Source organism: Miniopterus natalensis, chromosome 17, assembly GCF_054644295.1.
Source record: "Miniopterus natalensis isolate mMinNat1 chromosome 17, mMinNat1.hap1, whole genome shotgun sequence".
In the NCBI taxonomy this organism is placed as follows: Eukaryota; Metazoa; Chordata; class Mammalia; order Chiroptera; family Miniopteridae; genus Miniopterus; species Miniopterus natalensis.
The window spans coordinates 2,285,541-2,311,547 of record NC_142097.1 but is presented as its reverse complement, the minus strand read 5'-3'; the positions used below and the strand labels follow the sequence as shown (position 1 = coordinate 2,311,547).

The 26,007-nt window shown below is 56.6% G+C and overlaps 2 protein-coding genes across 12 annotated transcripts in view; one reads left to right on the top strand and one right to left on the bottom strand.

The window, feature by feature from the left end:
- The first annotated feature begins 1,228 nt into the window (after window positions 1–1,228).
- On the top strand, window positions 1,229–18,863 carry B9D1 (B9 domain containing 1). Of its 10 annotated transcripts, none has more exons than XM_016196467.2 (7): window positions 1,229–1,383; window positions 3,183–3,251; window positions 5,774–5,885; window positions 10,369–10,465; window positions 11,732–11,794; window positions 15,346–15,413; window positions 18,749–18,863. In XM_016196467.2, the coding sequence occupies exons 1-7, from the start codon at window positions 1,321–1,323 to the stop codon at window positions 18,778–18,780; spliced, it is 504 nt and encodes a 167-aa protein (XP_016051953.1). In that variant the 5' UTR covers window positions 1,229–1,320; the 3' UTR covers window positions 18,781–18,863. The 10 variants fall into 10 exon arrangements, with proteins under 10 accessions (XP_016051953.1, XP_016051949.1, XP_016051954.1 ...); XM_016196463.2 differs by lacking the exon at window positions 18,749–18,863 and adding an exon at window positions 15,768–16,038; XM_016196468.2 differs by lacking the exon at window positions 18,749–18,863 and adding an exon at window positions 15,690–15,789.
- A 3,039-nt stretch (window positions 18,864–21,902) lies between these two features.
- The window catches only part of EPN2 (epsin 2), a 42,471-nt gene continuing 38,366 nt past the window's right edge, over window positions 21,903–26,007 (bottom strand). For both annotated transcript variants that reach the window (XM_087825794.1, XM_016196470.2), the window contains exon 10: window positions 21,903–24,399. In XM_087825794.1, coding sequence (XP_087681920.1) covers window positions 24,101–24,399 — 299 coding nt within the window. In that variant the 3' untranslated portion in view covers window positions 21,903–24,100. The remainder of the gene's footprint in view (window positions 24,400–26,007) is intronic.

Below are 26,007 nucleotides of genomic sequence, written 5' to 3'. Positions count from 1 at the left end.
CCGGACGCCGCGCCCTCGAGGGGGGGCTGGGACCCCGGGGGGGGGGGAGACGGGGCGAGGGCTCACGGTGGGCCTCGCACCGCGCCGCTCCGGCTGGGCTCAGGCGCAGCGCCGTGCGGCGCCCCAGCGGGGAGCGGGCCCGGGGCGGAACCCGCAGGAGCGCGGGCGGCGCTGGGCCTCCCCCTGCAGGCGCGGCCCCGCGCGAGTCGCGCTCCTCTCCTCGCGGCGACTCACCGCGGCTGCCCCGCAAACCCCTTCGGTGTGGGCACATCACCCGTTTAAGGCGGGGTGCCCCGAGCGGCGGGGGGCGAGGCCGCCAAGTCACAGTGAACGTTAAACGTGAGGAACAGCCCTGCCCGGGGTGGGCAGAGCTCAGAGCGCCGGGGGCTCCGGTCACGGGTTCCAGCCCCCGGCCCGGGGCGCACGGGCACCTGTGCGGGAGGCAACCAGCCGCGGGCTCGCTCCCTGCCACTCTCTCCGGAAAGCAATGGAAAAAGGAGCCTCCAGGGAGGATTAACAACCGAGTGCGACCACAAACCACTGAGTGGGAGCGGAACCGCAGCCCTGCGCTGGCGGAAGCGGCGGCCGACCGGGGGTGAGGGGGCGCCGGGCCGAACCCGGGGCTGTGGCGCCCTCGCCACCCGGGCGCGCCCCCCGCCGGGCCCTCTGCCCTTGAGCGCCGGGGCTGGGCTGCCAGGCGCCGCCCGCCGAGGGCCTCAGGCTCTCAGCTTCACACCGAGGAGCGGCGGCTTGGATTTTAGGATTCTTGATGCTCCTGCCAGTTTAATAAGCTTCTTAAAGGCGAGGGTCTCAAAAGCCACAAGGCGAGCACGCCCTGGACGCGGGCGCAGCGCGGCCCCAGCCGGCTCCCCTCAGCGCCCGGCGGCCCCGCCTCGCCCGAGCCCGCAGCACTCCCGCTTCGGCGCCGCGGGCCCGGGCCGCGGCCACGCCCAGCAGGCTCCTCCTGCGGCCGCCGGCGCCGCAGCGCCACAGCGACGTCTCGCGGCTCAGGGCCGCCGGGACACTTGGCTTCCGCAGCGCCCGCGGGAACGGCGCGCCCCGCGGGGGGCGGGGCAGGCGGGCGGGCGAGCGGACGCGCCTGCGCAGTAAGGGTCGACGCCTGCACTCGGCCCCCACGCCCGCCCCGCCCCGCGCAGACCTCCCGGCATTCCCGCGGAGAGGAAAGCCGCTGGCTGCGCCTGCGCTGAAGGTGCCGCTTTCAGGAAACGTGTCCCGCGTGCCGCGCCGTCTGTTTCCAGGGCAACTAGGGCGCCTCTTAGCGTCGCGCGCGCCACCTGGGTGGTTCCCGGCGCCCCCGCCATGGCGGCCGCGGGCCCCAGCGTCTTCCTGCTTATGGTGAGCGGGCAGGTGGAGAGCGCCCAGGTGAGCGGCCGCGGACCCTGCGGGGCCCGCCCCCAAGCTCCCCCGAGGCCGCCCCGCAGCCTTAGGGCCGTGCGGCCCTGAAGAGGCTCGTCATCCTCGGTAGGCGGGGGAGGGACACCGGCCGTGGAGAAGCTCGGCGCGAGGCTGCTGGTCACCCTCCACCCCGTGTGCGGGTTCAACACCGAGAGATTGACCTGGCGCCGAGGTCACGCTCGGCCAGGCTGAGGCCCGGGCTCGGGTCGTGCGCGCGTTGGTAGGAGCCCATCGCGGGCTTAACCGGCGGAGCTTGGGCGGCCCGCACTGGGCCTGTCCTCTAGCGAAGGGTCCTGCGCCTGCGCCGCGCGCCGAGCTCTCAGGCCCGGGAGCTGGCGTTAGATGGAGAGGATTTGGTTCATCTGACCCAACGGTGGTAGTGCCCTGGAGTGGTCCAGGGAGGATGTGTCTGTCAGGCGCAAGGGGGCGCTACTCTCCACCCGCCTGCGGGCTTACACTATATATTACGTACTGTTTATATATACCACACACGCACACACACACACACACACACACACACCCCTCACCACCACCCCCCCCCACACACACACCCCCTGCGCGATTACACTATATATTATGTACTGTTTATATATACCCCCCCACACACACACCCTCCTGGGCGCTTACACTATATATTATGTATTGTTTATATACACTACACACACACACACACACACGCACACCCTTCCTCCACCCGCCTGCGCGCTTACATTATATATTACGTACTGTTTATATATACCACACACACACACACACACACACACACACACACGCTACTCTCCACCTGCCTGCGCCCTTACACTATATATTACGTACTGTTTATATATACTACACACACACACACACACAAACTCTTCATCTGCCTGCGCGCTTACACTATATATTATGTACTGTTTATATATACTACACACACAGACACACACACACCAGGTGTTTGCTATGGGCCGAGCTTGGCGTGCTGCACTGCTCAGTCACTCCTCATTACAACCCTGTGTAGTAGATATTCCTAACATCTCCATTTTACAGATGGGAAAACTTCCCCAATAGTGGCAAACTAGGATTTGAACCGGGTCTTTGCAAGGGCACAGCTTTGCTAAGCTGCCCTTTCAGGCTCCATTAGGGGCCCTCAGCTGGGCTGGATTGTGTGTCTATACTCTCAGCACCCATTCCCTCTGCCTCCCCCTCTGCTCTGGGCCCCTTCCACCCTTCAGACCTTCAGCTCCAGCCATGCATGTTCTCTGTGTCCTGATAGCACCCTGGGTTCTCAGACCTTTCAATTCTGCACCATTTCCTTAGCTCTCCTCTCCCACCACCCCCGAGTCAGGCGCTGGGAACACAGAAAGACATCAAACCTGTTCCTTGCTCACAGTGTAATGGGGCTCACAGGAATAAACAAGGTAAAATGCTGTGATGGAGGGAAGCACCAGGGGCCGAAAGAGCCAAGCCATGGAAGTTAGGACAGCCTTCCTGAAGGGTAAGGTTTGAAGGATGAGCAGGAGTTTGCCAGATGAAGGACTGGGAAAGGCATGTCAGACAGAAGGTAGAGCCTGAGCAAAGGCCCAGGGGCAGTAGCAGCTTGGGACTCTCCTACGAACTCCCACACCTCGAGCCGCAGTGGTGAACTCCATGTTCACCTCCATGGCTGGCGCTCAGGTCCTAGCCCAGGTGTCTCAAGTTCAGAATTACTGTTGGCTCTACCTGCCTAGCCAACACATGGGCCTCGGCATGAGTTCCCATAAACCGAACCTGTGTGCTTGTTTCCACAGTTTCCTGAGTACGACGATCTCTACTGCAAGTACTGCTTTGTGTATGGCCATGACTGGGCCCCCACAGCGGTAAGCTGGACTTGAGCCTACCTCACAGCCTTCATGACTTGGAGTTTCTGAAGGTTTCAAACACACCCCTTCCCTTCCTAGTTCAGAACCATTTGAAAGATAGACACCAACTTCAGAGGGGACCCAAAATGAGTTTGTTCTGGTCAAGTTGGAGTGGAGAATGCAAACACCATTGGGCTCACTGCTCCATCCCCCAAGGCTGTGCTCGCTTATATGCCCTATCCTAGGAGCTTGCACGTGACAGCAAACAGAAACGTAGGGGCAGTTCAGCGAGGCCCCGGAGTGCCAACCTGAGCTGTAGGCCTCCTGGGCCAGCCCATGCATTGTTTGACCCCCTTAGCCTGTGGGGAGGACTCCGGAGCTCTCCCTTCAAGACTTCCCAGGGCACAGTCTGTCTCCACCAGGAGACGGACTGTGGTGGCCACTTCAGCCTGTACCACATTTTACTATTTGCAGAGCTCTTATTAATCCTCCTGGCAGTGGAGTGTGTTTCCTCATCTGTAGATCTGAGATGACAATGCTCATTTTCTATGTGCCCACTGACTGAATAACTATTAAGAGTCTTCTGTGTGCTGGGGCTATTGTGAACAAAGCCAGACAGAAATCCCTGTCTTCCTGGAGTGCACATTCTTGTTGAGAAACAGACAGTAAGTAGTGAACATTCTACTATGTTACCTAGTCCTAAGTGCTGAGGAGAAAGTAGTGAGGAAGGGGAGACTGGAATCCAAATGCAGTGGTCAGGAAAGGCCTCACTGAGAAGGTAACTTTCGAGTAAAGATCTGAAGGAAGTGAGGGGACAATCCATGTCGACATTTGTGGCAAGAGCGTGCCAGGTAAGAAGGTGCAGAGTGTGAGGGCTCTGAGGCAGGAGTGTGCCTGGCATGTTCGGGAACAGTGAGGAGGCCAGTGTGGCGGTGGACAGAGTGAGCAAGGGGCATGGTTGGGATGAAGCAGGGAGGCCCAGGGAGATCTTAGAGGCTGTGGTAGGTCAGAATAGGGACCATGACCTTCACACGGGGTGGGACTCCCTCAGAGAGTTTTGAACAGAGAGAAAAGGTCATCTGACATGTTTTTAAAAGATCCTTTGGCTTCTTTGTTCAGAGTAGACTGGGGGGAGAAGGGCCAAAGCAGGGAGACCATCACCTATAAATAGGTGGGGAAGATGGCAGTGTGGGCAAGGAGAAGCAGCAGAGAGGGCGAGAGGCGGTTGAATTTCAAGTGTATTTTGAAGATGGGACCAACATGTTTTCCTTCGGACAGATGTGGGGCATGAGAGAAAGCAGTTAAGAATAACACCAAGATTTTTATTTTATTTAATTAATTAATTAATTAATTTTTAAAATATATCTTTATTGATTTCAGAGAGAGGAAAGGAGAGGGAGAGAGAGAGATAGAAACATCAATGATGAGAGAGTCATTGATTGGCTGCTTAGCCCTCAACCCGGGCATGTGCCCTGACTGGGAATCGAACCCCGATTGCCTGGATCCTAGGTCGACGCTCAACCACTGAGCCACGCTCGGCCGGGCAACACCAAGATTTTTAGCCTGAGCACTTGGAAGTAGAGTTACTGTGGATGGAACAGAGTCAGGAGAGCTCTCTAGAGCTCGGCCTAGTGTGTGTTAAGGTTCCCACTAGCTATCCAGCTGGAGACGTGGAATCAGCAGTGGAGACGGGACAGTGCTGACCTGGAGTTCAGCGGCCAGGACCAGGTTGGAGATAATGAGTTTAGGAGTTATAGCCACACAGACCATGTCGAAAACCTGGAGACTGATGACATTCCAAGTTCAGATAAAGAAGTTCCCAAAGACTGTGCTTTGGGATGCTTCTGCAGGAAGAATGTGTGGGAGCCACTGGGAGGAGGAAAGGCCCAGGATATGAGGTGCCCCAGAAACCAGGTGGAGGAGGGGTGCCAGGAAATGATTAGCTGTATCAGATGCCAGTAGCGGGCCAAATAAAATGAGGACAGAGAAGTGGCCGTAGGTGCCAAGGTCACTGGCAGTATTTACAAAAACCGTTTGGGAGAGTGGGACCAGCAGTCAGATTTCAGTGGGTTCACAGAAGAAAAGCAAGGATGGAATTGTACCGGTGAGTGTCGACAGCTCTGTCAAGGTTGCTCTTAAGGGGAGCAGGCATGGCTTGATGGGTGCAGGAGGAAGTAAAGTCAGGTGGATATTGTTTTGTGATAGAGAAAAGAACACATGTGCATGCCAGTGAGAAGGAGCTGGGTAAAACGGGTTCTCTAGGAGAGAAACAACCGCTGGAGCATTCCCCTCAGTGAGGCAAGAGGGGATGCGATCTTGTACACAGGTGGAGGTTGGCTTTTGAAGGTGCCAATCTCTAATGAAATGCAGCCTTAAAAGAGAGGAACTGCTCCAGTATCTCTTAGTTCCCTCTGTTTGGAAGTTAGTGTTTTGACAGAAGGTAGGGGAAAAAACAGCCCTCCTACTTGCCTACCCATATAACGGAAAAGTATGACTGCCTGGGGCTTGGACACTAGCTGTCGGTGTCATTGTCCTCACAGGGTCTGGAGGAAGGGATCTCACAGATCACGTCTAAGAGCCAAGATGTACGGCAGATGCTGGTGTGGAACTTCCCCATCGACGTCACCTTTAAAAGCACCAACCCATTTGGCTGTGAGTTGGCAGGGGCCTTTTGGGAATGGGGGGGTGCATGGCAGGGGCACTGCAGGGCAGTCTCAGCCTCACCCTGCCCACCACCGTCGACACTCAGATCTTTATTACCCATTACCTGGGCCCTTGCACAAGCTTTATAATGTGTTCTCCGCCCTCTGGCCATTTTCCTCCATTTCTTCCCCCTCCCACCCCAGTTCATCTCCACACTGTGCAGTTGACATTTTGGAAGTTCAGAGTGAATCAGGTGGGGCCTCAGCCTGAAGCCTTGGGTAGCTCTGTGCTGCGAAGGCAGCGCTGGCGTCCAGGGCTGCAGGGAGCTGGGAGTTGTCATGCCCTCAGCTTTCTGTCACATGCTCCAGCAGAGCCTGAGCCACCCGCTCCTGCTGTGCAAGTCCCTGAGCTGTGGTTCGTGCCATTGCCCTGCCCAGGACACCTTTCCTACACCCTACCTCTGACCTTCTTCCAAAAGGCTCCCCAATATTTACTTCTACCTGCTGTGCTAAGCCTGGGTTAGCTCTATGGGGCTGTGAGTACTCTCCCCGTGTGGGCTTGTCCTGTCTGTGGGTAGATCACTCTCCATTTATTTCCCCATAGTAGGAAACAGACTAAAAAAAGATGTTACTTGCCTTCAGCTTTACACCGAGGAGCAGAGCATGGATTTAGTTCCAGGATCACTTGATTTCCTAGTGTAGGCCTTCCTGCTGCACTTGGCCAGGCCCAGGTTCACCAGGTGCAGAGGGTCTGGAGCAGGGTTGCCTGGTGGTCCTAGGCAGGGGTGACCATCCTGTTGTCATCCTCCATGAGCAAGAAGCTTCCATGGCTTCCTGGAACCGGGCACTAGATAATGACCATCTTCCTCTTGCTGAGGACAGCAAGGATAGGCAAATAAAATATTAAAAGGAAAAACCAAAAAAAAAACCCCTTGAAGGCATCAGACAGCTAGTAAAGTAGTGAGTTGCCAGGCCAGGATCTGGGAGCAAACCGGTCCCAAGGGGCCTGAGAGGGGGACCGAGACTCCTGGCAGCCTCCCTGGGTCCAGGGCACAGGGATGGGCATGCAGAGCTCTGGAAGAGGTTGGGTGGGCCTCAGGTAAATCCTGCCAACCTGGGCCCCGGCCTCAGGAGCTGTGCCCTAGAATGAGGAAGGAGTGGAGGTTTACCAGCCCCTGAGATTGTAGCCCAGCTCCTGGCCATCCCAGACCCTGACCATGGTTGCAAAACTCCCAAACAAAATATTTGCAAATTGAATCTAGTAGGGTACAAAAGATGATAACACATGAGCAAGTAGTGTTTATTTTGCAAGTAGTGTTTATTTTAGAAATACAAAGCTTGGGTAGCATCTAAAGTAAACCAATGTGATTTACCATGTTGAAAAGAAAATGTGATAAAATTCAGTATCCATTCTTGATAAAGACTTAGCAGAATAGGAATAGGGGGAAGGTTCCTTAATCCAGTAAAGGCTATCTACAAAAAACTTGGAGGAAACATCACTTTTTTTAATGAACTGTCGAAAGATTTCCCTCTGAGATCAGGATGCTTGTTATCACTAACACTGTACAAATAAAAGGTGTAAGGATTAGAAAAGAAGAGCAAAACTCATTATGCACAGGTGACCTGGTTAGAATTTCCAAAGTAATCTACAAATAATTAGAATTGATACATTGGCATGCATTCCATTTATAAGATTAATATACAAGAATCAGTTACTTTTTGTATAAGAATAAGAATATATAAATATTCGATTCTGTATAAAAAGTAAATAGAAAATGTTACTGTTTTTAAAAAGAAGTATATTTTTATTGATTTCAGAGAGAGGAAGGGAGAGAGAGAGAGAGAAACATCAATGATGAGAGAGTCATTGATCAGGCTGCCTCCTGCACGCCCCCTGCTGGGGATGAAGCCTGCAACCCGGGCATGTGCCCTGACCCGGAATTGAACCGAGATCTGGGTCATAGTTCAGTGCTCAACCGCTGAGCCACATCAGCTGGGCAAAAAATGATACTTCAAAATGAGTTATTTATAATATCAAGATATAGCTCCCGGATCTGAAGCTTTAATTCAGGGGTGGGGAATGTCCGGCCTGTGGACCAAAATCATTTGGCCTGGCCCTGCCAAGGCAACTGCAGGTGGGACTCAAAATTCAATAAATCTAGTTTTTTCCATAGCTAATTTTTAAGTTGATAATTTTGTATGGCCCCCAAATGATGTTATAAATATCCAAATGGCTCTTGGCAGAAAAAAGTTTCCCCAGGTAAAGTGTGGTAACCAGGGCAGTGTCGTTTGACATAAGACAGATGTGCACAGAGAGCCCAGCCCTGTGCCATGAGACAGCGGGCTCGGGCCAGGGGTACTGCCGGGCAGCAGGGAGAGTCTTTCTTGTCGTGTGTGTTTGAGAATATTTGGTAAATGGTGCTGGGACAATCGGATGTGCACAGGGTAGAAAATGGAACAAGATCCCTACTTCATGTTACACGTACACAAACGTTAATTCCAAGTGGTCTATAAATGTTAATGTGAAAGCAATCTGAGCTTCAGGAAGACAGTGTGGAGCCCTGGAGCCATGGCGCTGGGAAGGAGACTTTAAAGGACATTCATAGATTTGACTGCAAGTTCAGGGCTTCTAGTCATCAGAAGATAGTGTGGAAAGACAAGTGACAAAATGCACACATTACAAATCCACAAGAAAGAAACCATGTTGTAGAAAAAGGTGCAAGAGACTTGAGCAGGCACTTCAGTAGCCAAAACCAGCACAAGGTGTCAAGCTCTCTTCAGTAAGAACAGATACAGTCAAGGAAAAGGCAAATGGGAGCAGAGCCGGCTGCCCCAATTGCTCCCCAGCATAGCTCCTATTATATTGGGAACAAACTTTGGTGAAGACGTGGAGGAAAGGGCTCAGATAACTCATGTGGGGGATGCGACCCCTTTGGAAAATGGCTCGGCATTATCTTTGAAGACTGAATGAGGGTGAACCCTGGGTGAGTCCCTTGGATACATGCCCAATAGAAATGTGTGCACGTGCGTGACGGGAGCTCGTCCCGGAAGAGCAGAGTCCCTGGCCTCACCACGTGTCCGTCAGCCCTGGGGGACCTGAGCCCTGTGATTGTCCGCAGGCTGGATGTGGTCCAGCCCTGAGAGCAAGTGGAGTCTGTGAGAAACAACTTGAAGGAGTCTCACAGACATGCTGAATTAAAGAAGCTGGACACAAAAATATAGGTACTGTATGATTTTATATAAGTTCAAAAAAGTGGATAGAACCAAAGTACTCGCTTGTTTGGGATGCTTTCATCGGCAGTGAAACCTTAGAGAAAAGAAGTGGTTTCATAAAATTCAGAATAGTGGTTACCTTTGGAGGGTAGTGACAGGAAGGGTCCCAACCTTTCCCTAACACTGAGCACTTCCTCTGCATCAGGCCCTACTCCAGGCATCTTAGGTGAGGTCGTTGCCCGAGGCTAGTGCTAGTGGCTGCAGGATCAGAGCCTCACTGCCTCACCTGTCTCCTGGAGCAGTGATCTGTCCTCTGCATCCAGGGGACAAAAACACAGATGGAGATGAAAGGATCTGAAATGTAGATGTAAACGGGGAACAGTTGTAAGCGTTAATATATTTTTATTGATTTTTAGAGAGAGAGGAAGGGAGAGGGAGAGATACAAACATCCATGAGAGAAACATCGGTCGGCTGCCTCCTGCACACCCCCTACCGGGGTTCAAGCCTGCAGCCCAGGCTTGTGTCCTGACCGAGTAACCAGCAGCCTTTCGGTGCACGGGATGACGCCCAGCCACAGCCACAGCAGCCAGGGCGTGATTGTTAATACAGTGGTGCCTCGGCTTTCGAGCGTCTCCCCTGAGGAACATTTCGGGTTACGAAGGCCATGAACCCGGGAGGCAGTGCTCCGGTTTTGGAACCCGCCTCGAAGTCGAACATGCCCGGCGGCTCCCGCTGAGGGTGAAGCCCTGAGGCCCAGCTGTCGGCTGTGGACCCTCAGTTTTCGAAGGTTTCAGACCTTGAACGGTCTCCTGGAACAGATCCCATTCGGAGCTCAGGTACCACCGCATTTAAAGGAAGGCGCGTGGAAGGCCTTTGCTTTCTCTCTGACCTTTCCCTCAGACACCCAGAACCGGCCCCTCTGGCCTGTGAGTCATGTCACATGCTGGAGTCTTATTGCTTCCATCAGAAAAGATGCTCCTGAGAGAAGCCCTTGGCACCCACCTTGAATGGGCCTCTCGAGACCCTTCTGTGTTTGTCTAATGACAGAATTGGGGCAGCTCCCTGGCTCTGTGACACTCGGCTTCCAGCCAAGCAAGGGGCCTGGCCACCAGGTTCTGGTTCCCCTCACTACCACCCTCGCCTCCCTGGTGCGGAAGGGGTCCCATGTCTACACCTGCTCTGTCAAGCCCCTGCCCCTGGGGCTCTGAGCACCCTCCTCCCTCCCATACCCAGCCCTTTTCCCAAGTTTCCATCATGCTGACGCCTTGTCCTTCCCCAGGGCCACAGATTGTGCTCAGCGTCTACGGACCAGATGTGTTCGGGAATGACGTGGTCCGGGGCTATGGGGCAGTGCACGTGCCCTTCTCACCTGGCAGGTAGGTGCTCTCTACGACCTGCTCCCTGGGCCACAGCCCGTCCCTCACTGAGCCATTCTGCCTTAGGAACCTGGGCGTCCCCAGCAGGGCTTTTCCTGGGACAGACTTTACCTCTAGGCCAGGAATATGCTGAGTGCAGCTCAGTTTGGGTGCAGGGGGACACAGCCCATATCTGGAAGGAGACCCAAGTGGGTGAGGTTCACGCTGCCACCCAAAGACCATGAGGGGTGGGGAGTGCTGGAAGACCGTACAGGGAACGCTGGGGTGTCCTTAGGTTGCTGGATCCACTACAGAGGGTCCCGGGCAGTTAGGGTGTGGAGTTCACTCATTCCTTCATCTCTTCCCTCAGTGCCCTGCAAGCCCTCATCAATGCACCTTCCGCGCCCGGCTCTGCTGGCGTCAGAGGACACAGATGTGTCAGACACATGTGTGGCCACGTGAGCTCTGTCCTCAGAAGCCCCCAGAGCAGTTGACATAGATGGAGAGACGCAGCTCTTTTAACACATTGTATGCGGGAAACGTATTTATACGTTTTACGTTGACTGGTAGTACAGCGTGCGATAAAAACTACCTGCAAACAATGTGTTAAGCACAGTTGAGAGGGTATAGACAGGATTCTGGGGCACAGAGGGCAGCCAAGGTCAACTGGCCTTGAAGGATGGGCATCCATCTAGAGAAGGCAGAGAGGAGGATGACAGTGGTGTACTGAATGCTCTGGGCATTGTTAAAACAGAAAGCACAAGATGCCAGGGGAGGCAGGTAGAGAGGAGGGAGGGCCCAGGAGGGCAGGGATAGGCCCGCAGGCTCTGAGGCTAGACAACTAGGGCGGGTGACCACAGCAGGGCCAAGGTCCAGGGATTTGTCAGGGGCTTCCTGGGGGAAGGGCATCCACAGAGCCTGGAAGACAGCAGAGCATTTGGACATCTGGAGAAGGCAAGGGCTCTCTCAGGGGCTCAGTGGGAGCCCAGACCTCAGGTGTGAGGTCTGTAACCCTTAGCATTCTTCTGACCCCTCAAAAGAAACAAAACTCTTATGAGACTGAGTTCTACAAGGTTGAGCCCAGTCCACCATGTCCATCGGGCCTCCCAACGCTTAGTGCCAAACCCAGGCCCACAGGTGCAGTCAGTGTGGGCTGCACTGGTGGTCTGGGTGCAGGTGGGTCCCTCTGGTCTGTGAGTGCCCCTACCCCCTGCTTGCTGCTCGCAGAAGGTTCAGTCTCATCACTTTGTTGCTCAGCACAACTGTCTGTGAAAACATTTGTTTCAGGCATAAGAGGACCATCCCCATGTTTGTCCCAGAGTCTACATCTAAGCTGCAAAAGTTCACAAGGTGAGTTTCCTACATGCCATCCAACCCTTCTTTCTGACCTTGGGAGTGTAGTAGAGGAGGGATGTCACACTCGCCCCTCCCTTGCACCAGGTAACCTTGCCCAGTCTTCCAGCTGCTCCTGCTTTGGGACAAATGGAAAAGTCCCAGCAGAATAAGGCCATGCAGTTTTACTCTGGACCCTGTTAAAAGTCTTTGCATCAAAGCAGGGGAAAACTTGTCAGCTGGGAAAGTGCTCGTGACATAATGTGACATTAAAATGGCAGGATGGAGGCTACAGCAGTGAGAGCCGAACCATGTAAATAGTGGCCATCACAATAGGCCACTATGCCAGTCAGCTGCTAAAAGCCCTCATGTGAGGAGGTGGCACCTGAGCAGAGGCTGGAGCTGAGGTGAGGGGCCCACGTAGGGATCTGGAAGAATGTTCCAGGCTCAGGGACAAGCCTGTGCAAGGCCCTTCAGAGATGGAGGACTTAGCCTGTGAGGAGCAGCCAGGAGGTGCGTGTGGCCCATAGGTGGTGAGCCAGGGGATGGTGGAGGTGGTTGGGGGCAGAGGGGGCAGCAGGAGCAGGACACAGGGCCTGTAGGGAGAGCCTGTGGCCAGATGTCATGGGAGGCTGAGCCCCAGGCCTTGTGCTTCTTACCACATCCAGTAGGAATGGGAGGATCATTAGGCCCTGGCTGACTGGCCAGAGGTGGGGGACAGAAGCCTCCGTCAGTTCAGCTCAGCTACAAGCCTTTGCTGCTCCCCAGCAGGTCAGCCAGAAATGGGCCCTGGACCCCTGTTCACAAGCAGGACAAGGGGAAATGGGGGACCCCCTGGGCTCTGGGCGGCAGCTGACAAACAGCTCCTGCAGGCCTGGCCAGATCAGGGAGACCTGGGCAGAGGGACAGCGTTGGGCCTGAACTGAGGCCTCACTGAGTTCCAAGGCCTGGGGAGGGTAGAATTTGGGTACTGCCCCTAGAAGCCCCTCAGGGAGGCCACCACCATGGGTGGGGCTGCTGGGGAAGCAGGGGCAGTGCCCATCCTCAGGTGCAGGGAGGGCGAGGGCTGAGAGTCCACATGGCCACCCTGGCTGGGGTTTGCGCTGCCGCACATCCCACAGCTCCAAGGGGCGTCTCGGCCTCCCCGTGAGGAGAGGGTCTGGTGCTGAAGAAGGTCGACCTGTTGCTTGCAAAACAGCCGGGGTTTCTGCTGACATCTCCCACCTTGGGGCAGGCGGCCTCTCCTGTCCTTTGCCGGACCTCTCAGCTGGTCAAGGCAGAATGTGCTGGTCACAAAAACTGGGAGAGGTCTGATTAGTGAAGACAGTTTGGTGACAAAATCTTCCCAGACAAGGGGTCCATGGAGACCCCTGTTGGCCCAGCCCCTCCCTCCCCACCCCCTCTGTCCCAGGTCCCAGACATTCTCCAGGGCCCCTTTCTCTCCCACTGCCTCCCCGCTGCTTCCTCCTCAGCCTACCTGGCCTGCCCGCGCACACTCTGCTCTGCCCAGTGCCCGTCTCCTGTGGCCGCTATAACAAATTACCACGAACTTGGTGGCTTAACAGCAAACTGATTTCTTATATCCCTAGAAGCTGCAGTGCAGAGTCGGTATTGCTGCGCTGGGCTGCACATGCACTTTCCCAGGCTCTGGAGAATCCTCCCCTCTTCCAGCTCCTTCCCTGGCTCCAGTCTCTGCCTCCGGTCACATGGCCTGGGTGTATCAAATCTCCCTCTGCCTCTCAGGAGGTCATTGCTGGTGGCATCTAAGACCCACCTGGATAGGCCAGGACATTGTGCCCATGCTAAGATTCTCACTGTAATCACCTTTCTCCAAATAAGGTCACACTCACAGTCCTAGGGACTAGGACCTGATATCTTTGGGGCTGTTATCCAGCCCTTGACAGTACCTCCAGCCTAGTCTTCACATAGCAATGAAAAACGTTTTCCTGAAACACAACTTTAGAAACTACTTAGGCACATCTGTGTGTTTAGGATTAACTTCAACTAGAAGGCCTCCAGGCCACATGCTCTTTGGCCCTGCTGACCTCGAGACCTCTCCCCACTCACCTCTCCCTGCTCAGCTCCTCCAGCCTGCGGGGCCCTTCCCTGCTGTGTGCCCTGAACACTATGCCTCTGCTCCCACCCCTGTCCACGAGCAAACAGCCCTTGTCAACCTCAGGAGAGGTGCAGTGGCTGTGGTCACTCCATATTCGCACTTGGGTTGTGCCAGGCTGGTGGGGGCTGCTTCCCTGCCTTGGTGCTCACAGCAACCTCTGAGGTGGGTGCTGTTAGAGCCCTACTCCTTGGATGGAGAAACTGAGGCACAGAGAGGCAGTGACTCACCCATCCAGCCCTGGCTGGATCCTGGGTTCCCTGTCTCCCTCCCTGTCCCCTTCCTTGGGGCTGGGAGTCAGTGAGCCCTGCACTACTTCTCCACACAGCCTGTGAATAAACTAGGCAGCTCCTCCATTGTCCAGCAGTGGGAGCTGGCAGCCTGGTGGGTACTGGTGTCCTCGAGCCCAGCCGAATGTCAGGGTGGGCTGGGCTGGGGGAGACCCACCCCACCTCCTGCAGGCCAGCTGCTGTCCCAGGAGGGCTGAGGGCAGGCCTCTCCAGGGCACAGGAACCTCTGCGGCTCATGGTGCCTCAGTCCTTCCACACGGGAGGCCGCAAGTTGCCCAGGTGCCCCATACTGCACTGCCTGTGAAATCCCCAAAGCCAGAGGCTCCGGGACAGGGCAGCTGCCTGACACACCAGCGGGGAGCAGCGCACCCAGTTGTTTCCGGCTCAGTGGCTGTGTCAGAGGTGAGGCTGCTGCTCTGGAAGGAGCTGCCTAGCTCCTGGGTCTGAGCCAGGTCTGGAGCCAGGAGGGCGGGGATGGCACAGAGGCCCCAGTCAGGCCCAGCTCCAGCACTCCTGTGGCGGCCTCGGGCAAGTCTCTGGACCTCTCTTAGCTGCTGGAGGGGCAAGTGGCAGCGGGGTGTCAGGGTACCTTTGCCCAGTGCTGCGCCCCTTACCAGGTGGCTGCAGTTAGATGGTGCTCGTCAGCACAGCAGGCGCGTCCTTGGTGTCCCAGAGCAGGAGGCATAGACGGGATGGCAGGTTCGTGTTTGCTGTGGCCGTGGGCCAGTGCCTTCCCCTCAGCCCCAGAGGTGGCACCAGTATTATCTCACCACTGTTGAAGGTGTTGGGGCTCAGAGGTGGGAAGGAGCTTGTCCTGGATCCCACAGTGGGATCCCAGATGTGGACTCTGGGATGGGGCGCTTCCGGGGAGGCTGGGGGTCACACTAGCCCCAGGTCTCCCACCCTCTCCAACCTCAGCCACTATCACCGCTGGTATTTCCACAGTTTCAGGATGGGCGGCTGGTGGAGCTGCAGGCCTGGCCTCGCCTCCAGACAGGCCCAGGTGGGGGTGGGGTGGGAGGGTGTTTGAAGCTTCCTCTAAGGGCCTGACCCTTGTTGGGGGGGGGGGGGGGCTGCTGGTTTCTAAAGCAAGGAGAGAGCCCACTTTAGCATCTGTGGGGGTCCCTGGGCCTTGGCTTGGCTCATCTGGTGTTCTGTCTTTTCAGCTGGTTCATGGGACGGCGGCCTGAGTACACAGACCCCAAGGTCGTGGCTCAGGGTGAAGGCCGGGAAGGTAAAGCTTGGTCCCCCAGTCCCACCCCTCACCCCATAGACAGGTTGGAGCTGGAGAGGGACTAGGTGAACCCCCTGGAGACAGACGGGGTCGGGGGGGGAGCCAGGGACCTGCCAGGCCTGCAGATGCTGGCTCTGCAGGAACAGGACCCAGGGACTTTCTCAGAGCATCTCCCGGACACAGGCCTGGCTGGAGCACCAAGGGGTTGCCCTGTCTCCATACAGCCCCTTCACTTCCCAGTGCTGCGTCCAAGCCAGGGACTGTGTCATTCCACAGGCAGGTCACAGACTGAGAGTCCAGAGTAGCCTGGCTCTGCCTCTGCCCCAGCCTGCTGATGCTCCCTTCTGTCCCCAGTGACCCGCGTCCGCTCCCAGGGCTTTGTCACTCTTCTCTTCAATGTGGTGACCAAGGACATGAGGAAGCTGGGCTACGACACTGGGCCTCCGGATATGCAAGGTGTCTCGGGGCTCAGCCTGCCCCAGGGCCTCCCCCAGTGACCGTCTTGGGCCAAGCAGCAGCCAGGCCGAGTGGCTCCCATTGTGCCAGGCGTCGACCATCCATCTGCCCGACTCCAGTGCAGTTGGGGGGGTATTTTTATAAAATAAATTGTTGCTTTGTTATGGAACCCAGGCCTGGGGCTGCATCATCTCCCCTTTAGCCCCTCCCCACGGCAGCAGGCCCCTCTGGCCTGTAGCCTTTCCCCGAGCCAGCCAGGGCCTGCCTGTGTCTCGCACTGCTGTCTCCCAGTCATACCCGTGTGTCGCACCAGTCAAGCTCCACGACCCCCAACCTTCCTCGGTATCAAGGGGAATGTCCTGTTGGCAGGGGGTGGATGGAGAGGTCCCCAACCAGCCCTCTGCCCGCCCCCGCCTCGGCTCCAAGGACGGGGCTGAACACCCACCCGCAGGCAAGTCTCATGGCAGGAGAGGAAGGCGCTCCCGGTCACCAGGACCCCGGACTGAGCAGGGTTCTCAGCACACAGGCCCCACTGCACTGCCTCACCTGCCCACAGCCCAAGGCTGGGCCTTCTTACCTTCTCCCTGCACACGCCCTGGGCCTGGCAGAGACAGTGTCCCCCAGTGCCCACAGCTGCAAGTGCACCCTCTGGGGACGGGGCGCAGAGCTTGCCCAGGCTCCTCCCAGCCTGCGCACCACCAGGGCTTAGGGGAGCCACACAGCGCCTGCCCCAGGCTCCTCAGCCCCTGCCCTGCAGCCTGAGGACCCGCAGCCCCAGCACCACATTGCCCTGCTGTAATCTGAACGTGCTCTAGGAGACCGCAGGAGACGGCCCTGCTCTGCCCTTAGTTCTCTCAGCACCAGAAGTTTAACTGCTCAGGGACCTGTCCATCTCCTGCCCCCAACTCACTGTGCCCCTGGAACTCAGTCATCAGCAAAATTCCTGTGATTCCAACCTTTGCTGATTGAGAAGCTCCCTCCACCTCTGGCCCTTAGGTCCCCACGTCATGTACCATGAACTTAGAAATGGGGCCTGTGCCCTGGCGCCCCGTGAGCACTTCCTCCTTCCCCGTCACAGTGCCCGATGCCCGGCCATGGGGCCACACTTCTGTCCACCAGAGACACCACTGCCTTCTTTCCCTCCAGCTGGCTGTTCACAGCAGCGTCACTGACCACGTGGCGATCCTTCCCACAGCTTGTCTTCTCAGCCTCTCCCTTGCGTGAGCTTGACCCGTGCCCCTCAGTACCCTCCATGGCCAGAGCCTGCTTCTTGTGACCAATGACTGCGTCTCTAAAGGGCGCATCCAAGCGTCCTGCCCCCGACCATTCCTACCCTGTGCAGAGCCTTTCCTGTGGTCCCCACACCAACAGTCCCTTCCGCCCAGGTCCCCTGAGCCACCAATCAACCCCTTAGCCCTCCCTGCCCAGTTTAGAATTCACAGTCATTCGTGCGCCTCTTTTTTCAAATAGAGCTGCAGATTTATTGTAAAGATGACAAGAGATTTAATTTAAAGTCAACTTTTCTCTATGCTCCTAGGAAGTGCCTTCCATTGTGTGTTCTGCAAGCCGATTTTGTTATTTTTAGATAGGAAGGGAAAGGGAGAGAAGAAAAAACATCGATGTGAGATACATCGAGCGGTTGGCTCCTGTACGCGCCCCAATCAGGGACTGAACCCGCAGCCTAAGTATGTGTCGACCAGGAATCAAAGCCACCACCTCCCATGCACGGGACACTCCAAGCCACAGCCACACGGCCATGGCCCGGGCTGGTTTCAGACGCTGGAAGCCTCCCAGGGACCCAGGCTCTTCCCGGAGCTTCGATTCCTAAGTAGGGCCATCTCTTGAGTAACACGTCCTCGGGGCACCCGTGCGGATGGTTGTACTGCTGTGTCAGCAGCAACTCGCTGGCGATGACGGTGTAACACGCCGGCAGGTGCAGTCCCCCGAGGGACAGCCTCCCGCTCGGTGTGCCCGCCGCGCGGCCGCGTCCTTTGTGAAGGGAGAAGCCAACTCCAGGGCGCGTTCACTAAGGAACAGCAGGGGGAGCGTTACAGCGGGGTGTCCTGTCGGCATCTCAGGACAAGATTTCATTCTGATCCTCAAGATCGAAGGAAAGCACAGGAGTCGGATTCAGCTCGACCGAGCCACCGGGTGGGTCAGCTGTACTGCCAGCGTCAAGGGAGGCCCTCGGGCGACGGGACGATGGGCGCTCTGCTCTTTGATGTGCTAGTCGTGGTGCGCTGTACGTCCAGAGAGGGGGGTCTAGCAGCCCTGTTCTCTAACAGTGACGGCCCTTTCATATCCCAGTGCATAAACCAATGACTAAAACTGCGGAACACCGAGAAATGTATCTTTTGCTGATCCGACCAAAAAATAGGTATAATTGTGATTCATTCACCCCAATGGCTACCGTGTGAGCTGTTGTCATTTTTCATTTGACCGTCTAAGGGAACCGAGGTCAGCGCCTCACTTGGGTCAGGTGCTGCCTGCTTTACAAATGCAGCAGGTGGCGGGAGATGGCCGCTCTGCCAGGTTGGGCCCACCCTTAGGGAAGGACATTCAAAGTCAAACCGGCAGGTGCAGGAGGGTTTGGGGTCGGCATGGACACTCAGGTCACGTCAGTGTGCGCCTCCCCCCCCACCCTCGGCCCACGCCCTGTCCCGTGCTTTCTCCTTGCCTGGCCGACCTCAGTCCTGGGGGAACCTAGGGCCACCTGCTGAGGGCCAGGGCCTGGTCAGAACGTCTAGCCTGCAGACTGCCTCCACTATGTCCACAGCCAGGCGTCCCTCCAAATGCTGCCAAGCTGCCCCTCCATTTCCTTGGTCCCCTCGTGCATCTGAGAAAACTCACTCTCACCTTTTCTCCCCTCACACCCTCAGTCCCCTTTGCCCCTCACCTGAAGAGCTCCTGAGGAGACAGGAAGGCCAGAGCTCCCTCACCTTCGCGCCACATCCGGCACCAGCCAGCATCTGCTCCAGAGATGCCACCCCAGGGCGAGGCCCACGCCCTTCGCCTTCTCGCCTTCTCGCCTTCTCGCGGGGCCACCCCACAGCCCCCCTCAGGCTGCACTCCGCAGGATCTGCCACCAGCCTCCACATCTGCTCGTTGGGGACGCACGGGCCACGTGCTGCTCCACTCCCTGCCTCCTGCTGCAGCTTCCGAGGGTCTGGGTTCTCTCGGTCCCTGTCCTCACCTGCTCCCATGCCAGGAACCTCTCGAGTCCCTTTAACACGGCGGTTAACCCTCTTATTATGTTTAAATTTCTACTTTTCAACATTTTATTATTAAAAAGTTGAAATACTTCTACAGGGAGCACCCACATGCCAACCACCCGGAGTCTCCCATTACCTTTCCTAGTGTTTTTTTGTGTGTTTTTTAAAAAATATGTCTTTATTGATTTCAGAGAGAGGAAGGGAGAGGTAGAGAGAGAAACATCCATGATGAGAGAGTCACTGACCAGCCGCCTCCTGCACACCCCCGACTGGGGATCGAGCCCGTAACCCGGGCATGTGCCCTGACCTGGACTCGAACCCCGATCTTCCGGATCCTAGGCCGATGCTCAGCCGCTGAGCCACGCCCGGCTGGGCTGTCTGAGTTTGCACTGCCGCCCAGCTCCTCTCTGAGCCATCCTGCTCTTGGTGCATTTCAAAATCCGCGGCTGACAGCAGCAGAGCGCCTGCGTAGGCCAGCAAGCGCCTCACTGGCTAGCGAACGCTGGCCTCTGGGAGGCTCAGCCGAATGCTCTTTCAGCTCTTCAGTGTGCTCCGCGCCGAGTTTTGGCAAATGATGCCCAGGCCTTCAAGCGGAGTGTTACCACCACCTGGGAGCACTCCCGCCGCCTCTTCCCAGCCGAGGGACAGAATGGCTCAGGGAGCAGCCTCGGGGCTGAGCGCCCTGTTCCCGCCTCTGAAGGGGCAGTGGGGTGGGATCTGCGACCATCTGAGAGCAGCCCAGGCTTGTGGCCCCCAAGCCTACCCCTTGCTGTTCCTCCCACCCTCCCATGATAAAGCTGTCACCAGGACACCTTTTTCTCCTGGGCTTGTGGGGAGACCGTGCCCAGGCCCCTGTAGCTAAGTGGGCGCACGTGACCGGCTGGCTGAGAGTGTGAGCTGAGAGGATGTTCCCCACACAGAGATGTGACCCATGGACAACCTCCCAGAGCCAGGCCAGGTGTGAAAGGTGGCCCATCACGAGGGCGCTGCCGGGAACATCGCCACTGGGCATTTGGTGAGAAAACTGCACTCAGCCGTAGAGTTTGGGGTGTATTTGTTCCTGTGGGACCTATTCTAGTCTGAGATGGAAAATGGTATCAGGAGTGGGTTTCTGCTGTAACCAAAACAAAACAAACCGATGCGTATTGGCCTGGCGGTGGGTGGAGGCAGGAAGAACTCGGACAAAACACTGGGCAGCAGGACAACCCTATTAGGGGGGCAGAGAACTTCAGGGGCGCTTCCTGCTAGCCCGGGCAGGCTGTGCCCGGTGAGCCGCTGGCTCCGGTGCAAGGGGTAGTTGCTGGGAGGCACGGGGAGTGCTGGCTCCTGTGAAAAGCTACCACAGCAGAGGTGTGCTCAGGACAGAACTGGCCGGTTTGCAAGTGGAAAAGACAAGAAATAAAGAGAATCCAAAAATGTTTAATATCAAAAGATTGGGAAAGGGAACTTCCTAGAACTCATACAGGAAAGGCTAAGACTGGACAATGCTTTGAGCCATAGAGGCCCAGTGACTGACTTTGACAGGTAACTGCCTTTTGGCAAATACCAGGCTAACGAGACGGCACTAGCACCATTGTTCCAAACGACCTCCCAGCAGCTACCACTGAGTGGGAGAAGCACGGGTAAGGCAGCAGGGAGAGCGAGCAGCTTCCCGCTGGGCAGGGCGTGCGCACGCGTCCACCCACGTGTATATCGCTGTCTTAACAAACTGCCTGAGCTTTGTAGCTTAACCGCCACTTATCATCTCTCCTGATTCTACAGGTGACTGACTGATGGGTCCCATGGATGTCTCCCTTGGGAGGGGGTATATGACCTATGTGTGAGAAAAAGAGTGAATGAAGGACTTGGCGACTAGAGGGCCATGTGACAGACGGCCAGCCGTGAGCTAACCAAGACCATTTCCCGCCCCTGCATTTCCTGAACCCTGCACTAGGTGGAGCCGAGAGCAGTTCTGGTGCAGGGACAGGGTGGAAGTCACGTGCTTGCAGGCCTGGCCCCTGAGAAATCTCCCCACCTCCGGCTCTGCTTACTCAGTCCCTTGCATGGCAGCCTTCGAGACTGTGTGGAAGGTAGCAGGGTCACAGAGGAGAGCAGCTGGAGTCCCCAGTCACTACTTGGACAGCTGCCCAACCAGAAGCACCCTAGGGCACCCTCACCTGTCCTGAGTGGACTCCCAGCTGCTGCAGGCTCTGGCAAACCCTCCCAGGGCCCATGTCAAGTCCTGCTTCCTGAGTGGGCACAAGGAAGCCAGGGCTTCAGCACAGAGGTGGCTAGAAAGGGCCGCCTCAAGCCTCCCTCAGCACCACCACCTTGTTTCCTTCTGCCCATGGCTGCCTTCCCTGTACAGTTGGACACCTCTCCCTCCTCTGGTCATAGGCTCTGAGGGGGACAGGGCCCCTGCACCAGTCCACTATTGCCACAGTAAATTTGTAAGAGCCTGTGGCTGTGATGATCACCCCTTGAGAATGTGCAGGCTGGCCAGGCAGGTCTGAAGGAGCAGCTCTCCGGTGGCGTGGACACAGCCTGGCCAGTACACAGGCGGGGAAGTGTACCCCCCACCACAGCGTGGGGGCAGGACCAGGGTCAGCACCCCCACCTCCATGCCTGCAGACCCCTGGGCGCAGTGTCCTGAAGGCTGCTCCCAGCCCCTCTCCTTCCGGACATCCAGAGGCTCGCTCAGCCATCGGGGCTGTCAATGGCCTTGCCAACCACAGGTCAAACTGGATTCCAGGCAGGACCCGGCTCCCCAGCCTGCCCACCCCTCTCCTATCACAGGACTGATAAAGATGGGGGTGGGGGAAGGACACAGCCAGAGACCGCATCATGATACAAATGATAAATTATATTTATACAGTAAAGTATCAAGAGTGAACCCAAGTTCAAAACCAGCTACCGGCCCCTGGGACTGAGAAAATGGCTGGGAGGCCCCTACCAGGTGCCCTTCAGGAGGGAGCACGGCCGCCGTGTGGCAGTGGCTGGCGGCTTCATGATCAGTGCAGCGGGCAACAGGGACAGGTGCCCAGGGACAGCCTGGGTGGCCTGAGAGCTGTTAGAAAGTGTCTCTGACCCAAGCAGTGAGTGCAGTCTCACCTGGGAGGTGGCCAGGCCACAGCCCCTGGGGAAGCACCCTGCCTGAGTCCACTGCCCCCCCCAACCCAGCCCCAGGGGACCTCAGGGAGCAACACTGGTGAGTAGGGAAACGGGAGCGGGCCTGGGGGCGGCTCTGAACCAGCCGCAGCCTGCTTGCCTCACGCCTCCCTGTGCCAGTGCTAAGGGGCAGACCCGCCCAGACGGAGGCCGGCCAGTGGTCAGCTGCCCTTGGGGTGACAGGGAGGAACCCACCGTGGAAGGTGAGGCAAGCTGGGGGCACGGCCCCGCCCTGGGGAGCAGCGCCTTTTCTGTCTTTAGTTCCGACCTAACACGTAGGGGCGGTGGAGGGAGGGAGGCTTTAGGGCCGTGGGCAGCGCCTGTCCTGTGTGAGGGCCACGCTTCCTCGTCGCCAACGTCAGGGGTTACGGTTCTAGGTCCGTGATGTGTGTCTGGCGTTAGAAGGTGGGTGGGTCAGGGCCAGCCCTGGTGCCTCACCCATCTCAGCCATGAGACCCCAGGGAGCCAGGGGCAAGGAAGTGCCATTGCCCCCAGACAACTGCCTCTCCACACGCTCCCCATCTCTACCCCAAGGGAGGGGTAAGACAGGAGATCGCGGACACGGGTCCAAGACGCCTCTCCTGTCTCATCCCCATGGGAAACGGAGCCCGTCAGCCACGTGGGCCTTCGGTTACACAACGGAATTAGTGGTAAGACTGGTGAGTCACATTCATACACTGGATTTTTTCTTTAACTTTCTTGATGCTGGTATATCAGTAAGAAAAATAGCTTCTTTCTTAGCATCTAGCCTAAAAGGCTGAAAGTCAATCAGTTTGGTAATTCACCAAAAAAGGGAATTAAAGGAAAAGGCAACTGGAGGCTACAGTGTTTTTTGTTACTGTTGTAGTTGTTTCTGTTTTTTTTTAAATAAACATCATCTTTTAAGTGTAATCAAATTCTCGTATTTTTCCCTATAAAGAATCTGCTTTAGTTTTCCCATAAGGCATTTTTTCTCTTCCTATTTAAAATTTCTTACAGAGTTAAAACCATAAATAAGAGAATTTAAACTACTAATATGACATGTGCCAATATCTTAATTCGGCCAGACCTGGTAAATTCTATCAAAACTAGACAGTTAAATAAGAACCACATTATAAAAATATTAGCCAAAAAAAGACTATTAGATAACTCTGCAAACTCAAATATGAAACTGTACTAAACAAAATATGTGCAAACGTGTACAAGCACAGAGCCGCGTGGCGGGGTTATGCTCAGGTTAGTTTAAAGCTTGCTCTAGTGGATTTGACGCGAGTTGTTCCCAGTGGTGGTGTTTACTTTGAACTCATACATGAGTCAAAGAAAACTATGCACAACCACTTCCCCTAAAGGTCAGTGTCTAGTGGAGCCAGCACTTCATTCCAACCACGCCTGGGACTGCCTGGGGTGTCGGTAGGGCTGGGGGGGAAGGGCAAAGACAAGGCGGCCACCCCAAGTCCTGGGCGAGATGGTGTCCCCGAGACCCTCAGGCTGAGGCTAAAGGCAAAGGCCACCCTGAGGACTCCTGCCTCCTTGACCAAGGCCCTGGAGAGCTGGTAACCCCCATGGGATCCAGGACCCTGCCTGCACCTGGGAGGAGGAGGTGAGGGTGGCTGGGTGGGTCAGGGCTTTCTTGGGCCTCAAGCTGCAGGCCGGGGACCGAAGAGCAGGCGCCAGGTGTGCAGAGCCCGTGCTGGATCTGCCAGCTCAGCATGCCCGCCCGGCTCTAGCCTAGGGACGGGGCTATTTGTACAGACAACCCTTCTACCAGGAATAGACTGGAAAGCCCTAACCCACCCCAACCTTGGGCACCATTCCACAGTGAGAGTCCCTGCTCGGCGTCCTCGGCACAGGTGCTCATGGCATGTGCTGTGTGGCAGGTCCCAGGCCTGGGAACTAGAGAAGGAAAGGGTTGGTTGTGCCAGCAGCCTGAGCTGCCGAAGGGGGGATGCCCATGCTGCCCACCATGTTCATTGTGGCAGGGCCCAGTGGCGTCAGGGAGGAACTGCTGGCCCCTAGAGCTGGGTGTGATGCTGTGGAGGCCACAGAGGCCATAGCCATGGGCTCCACATTTGGGCCAGGCCCGAAGGACGTGCTGGTCCCCAATACTGGGCTGCCCCGCAGCTGGTTCAGTGTCGGCGGCTGGGGCTGGTTCACCTGGAATGGGTTGACAGGGCCCGAAGCCACAGCTGCACCTGGGGAGAGAGTAGGAGGCCAGTGGATCGTCAGAATCGTTCCCATCCCCAAGACCAGGGTTGGGTGCATCCTGGTCCCCACTGTCCACAGAGCCTGCAGCAGCACCAGCTGACACACGGAGACATGTCTGCTCCCTGAAGGAATCTCTGCTGTTTGGATGAGGGGACTAAGGCTGTGACTTGGAGAAGCCAAGTGACTTGTCCAAGGTCACAAAGCCTAAACAAGGCAGTGCCAGGAATATGCTCGGCTCGGAGGGCTCCAGCTCCCTCAGGGCTGCACTCCAGGGCTCCCTCAGCAGCCAACAGCTGGCATTGCTCCCCTGTCCCATTTGCTCCATGTCAACAGGTGCCCAGGAGAGAGAGGGGCAAAGGGGGAGGGGAAACCACAGCATGTGGCCTGACAGTGGCAGTCCCCACGCTGTACCCTGAGAAGTCCTACAGTCAAGACGCAGATGCAGCTCTGTCTTACCCAGTATTTCCAGAATTAATCTCACATCAGAAAGCCTTTTCCCCCTTTTAGCAAAAACATCTATTGACACTCTGCCAAAAAACGCCAAAGCTGCTGGCACTGAGTCTCCCAAGCAGCCCAGCTCCTGCTCACAAGGCTGCCCGGCAAGGGCACCCCAGCAAGTCACCCCAGCTGCACTGCCCGCTCCGCGCGAGAGGCAGGCCTGCGGAGGGGATTCCTGACACTCTTGCATCAGCCCCTCCTTAAGTAACCTAGGATGCAGCCCTCAGACCACCCCAGCTAGAGATGACCAAACAGACTGCAGAGCAGGACAGTGACATGCTTGAGGCCCCCAGCTTAGAAGGGTTAGAGCCAGGACCCCACCAATGACAACAGACTAGAGCCACCTGTGTGACCTGGAAACAGCCCTGGAGATCCAGCAGGGCTGCCCAAACCTCCTCCATCTTGGCTTCAGTCCCAGAGACCACAGCCTGTTTGCAGACAGCACAGCTGCCCCTAGACCCTGACAATCCCCCCTCCCCAAAAGCCTGGAGGAGACACGATGGACACAACCTGCCAGCAGGACTCCTGCGGGAGGGGCAGGGGTTCATGCTGGCTTAGGGAACTGGTTCTGTTCGAGAGCTCCATCCAGGGAGCAGGAGCCATGGTGCCACTGCCCCTGTGGGTAACCGCCTCACCGGTTTCGGGGCTGCAGGGTGGGGCAGGACAAGGCACTGCACACATCCACTTCTGCCCTAGGGTCCCCAAAGTCCACCCTCTAAGTCCTGGGGTCCTTCTCTGCAGGGTCCCATCAGGGGCAGTGGTCCAGACCTTCAGGTCCCTTCATCAGGGGGCAGGTCTGGGGCTGAACCCCTTGAATGTGACAAGTTCTTGCCTTTGGGGAGCCCAAGGCCCTACTGGGAAATCTGTGGGGATGGAAGGTTTCCCTAGAGGAAGAGAGCCGTCTGGGATGGGCACTGAAGGACAGATATGATGATGTGACTTCCTACTGGGGGAGAGGGAGGTCACTGCAGGTAGAGGAAACAGAATGTGTCTGCATGACAAATGTCAGGAGCTCGGCACAGCTGAGGGTCCGAGCACTCAGGGAGGGGACAGCAGGGCGAGGCCACAACACTTGGACACTAATGCAAGGGCCAGAG

What these genes read in the sequence shown, in the direction of transcription:
- B9D1 (XM_016196460.2), top strand. Translation starts at nt 1,321, where the DNA reads ATGGCGGCCGCGGGCCCCAGCGTCTTCCTGCTTATGGTGAGCGGGCAG. An exon ending in AAGCACCAACCCATTTGGCT is followed by an intron (nt 5,886 to 10,368) that starts GTGAGTTGGCAG and finishes GTCCTTCCCCAG; the next exon opens with GGCCACAGATTGTGCTCAGC. An exon ending in GTGCCCTTCTCACCTGGCAG is followed by an intron (nt 10,466 to 11,731) that starts GTAGGTGCTCTC and finishes CATTTGTTTCAG; the next exon opens with GCATAAGAGGACCATCCCCA.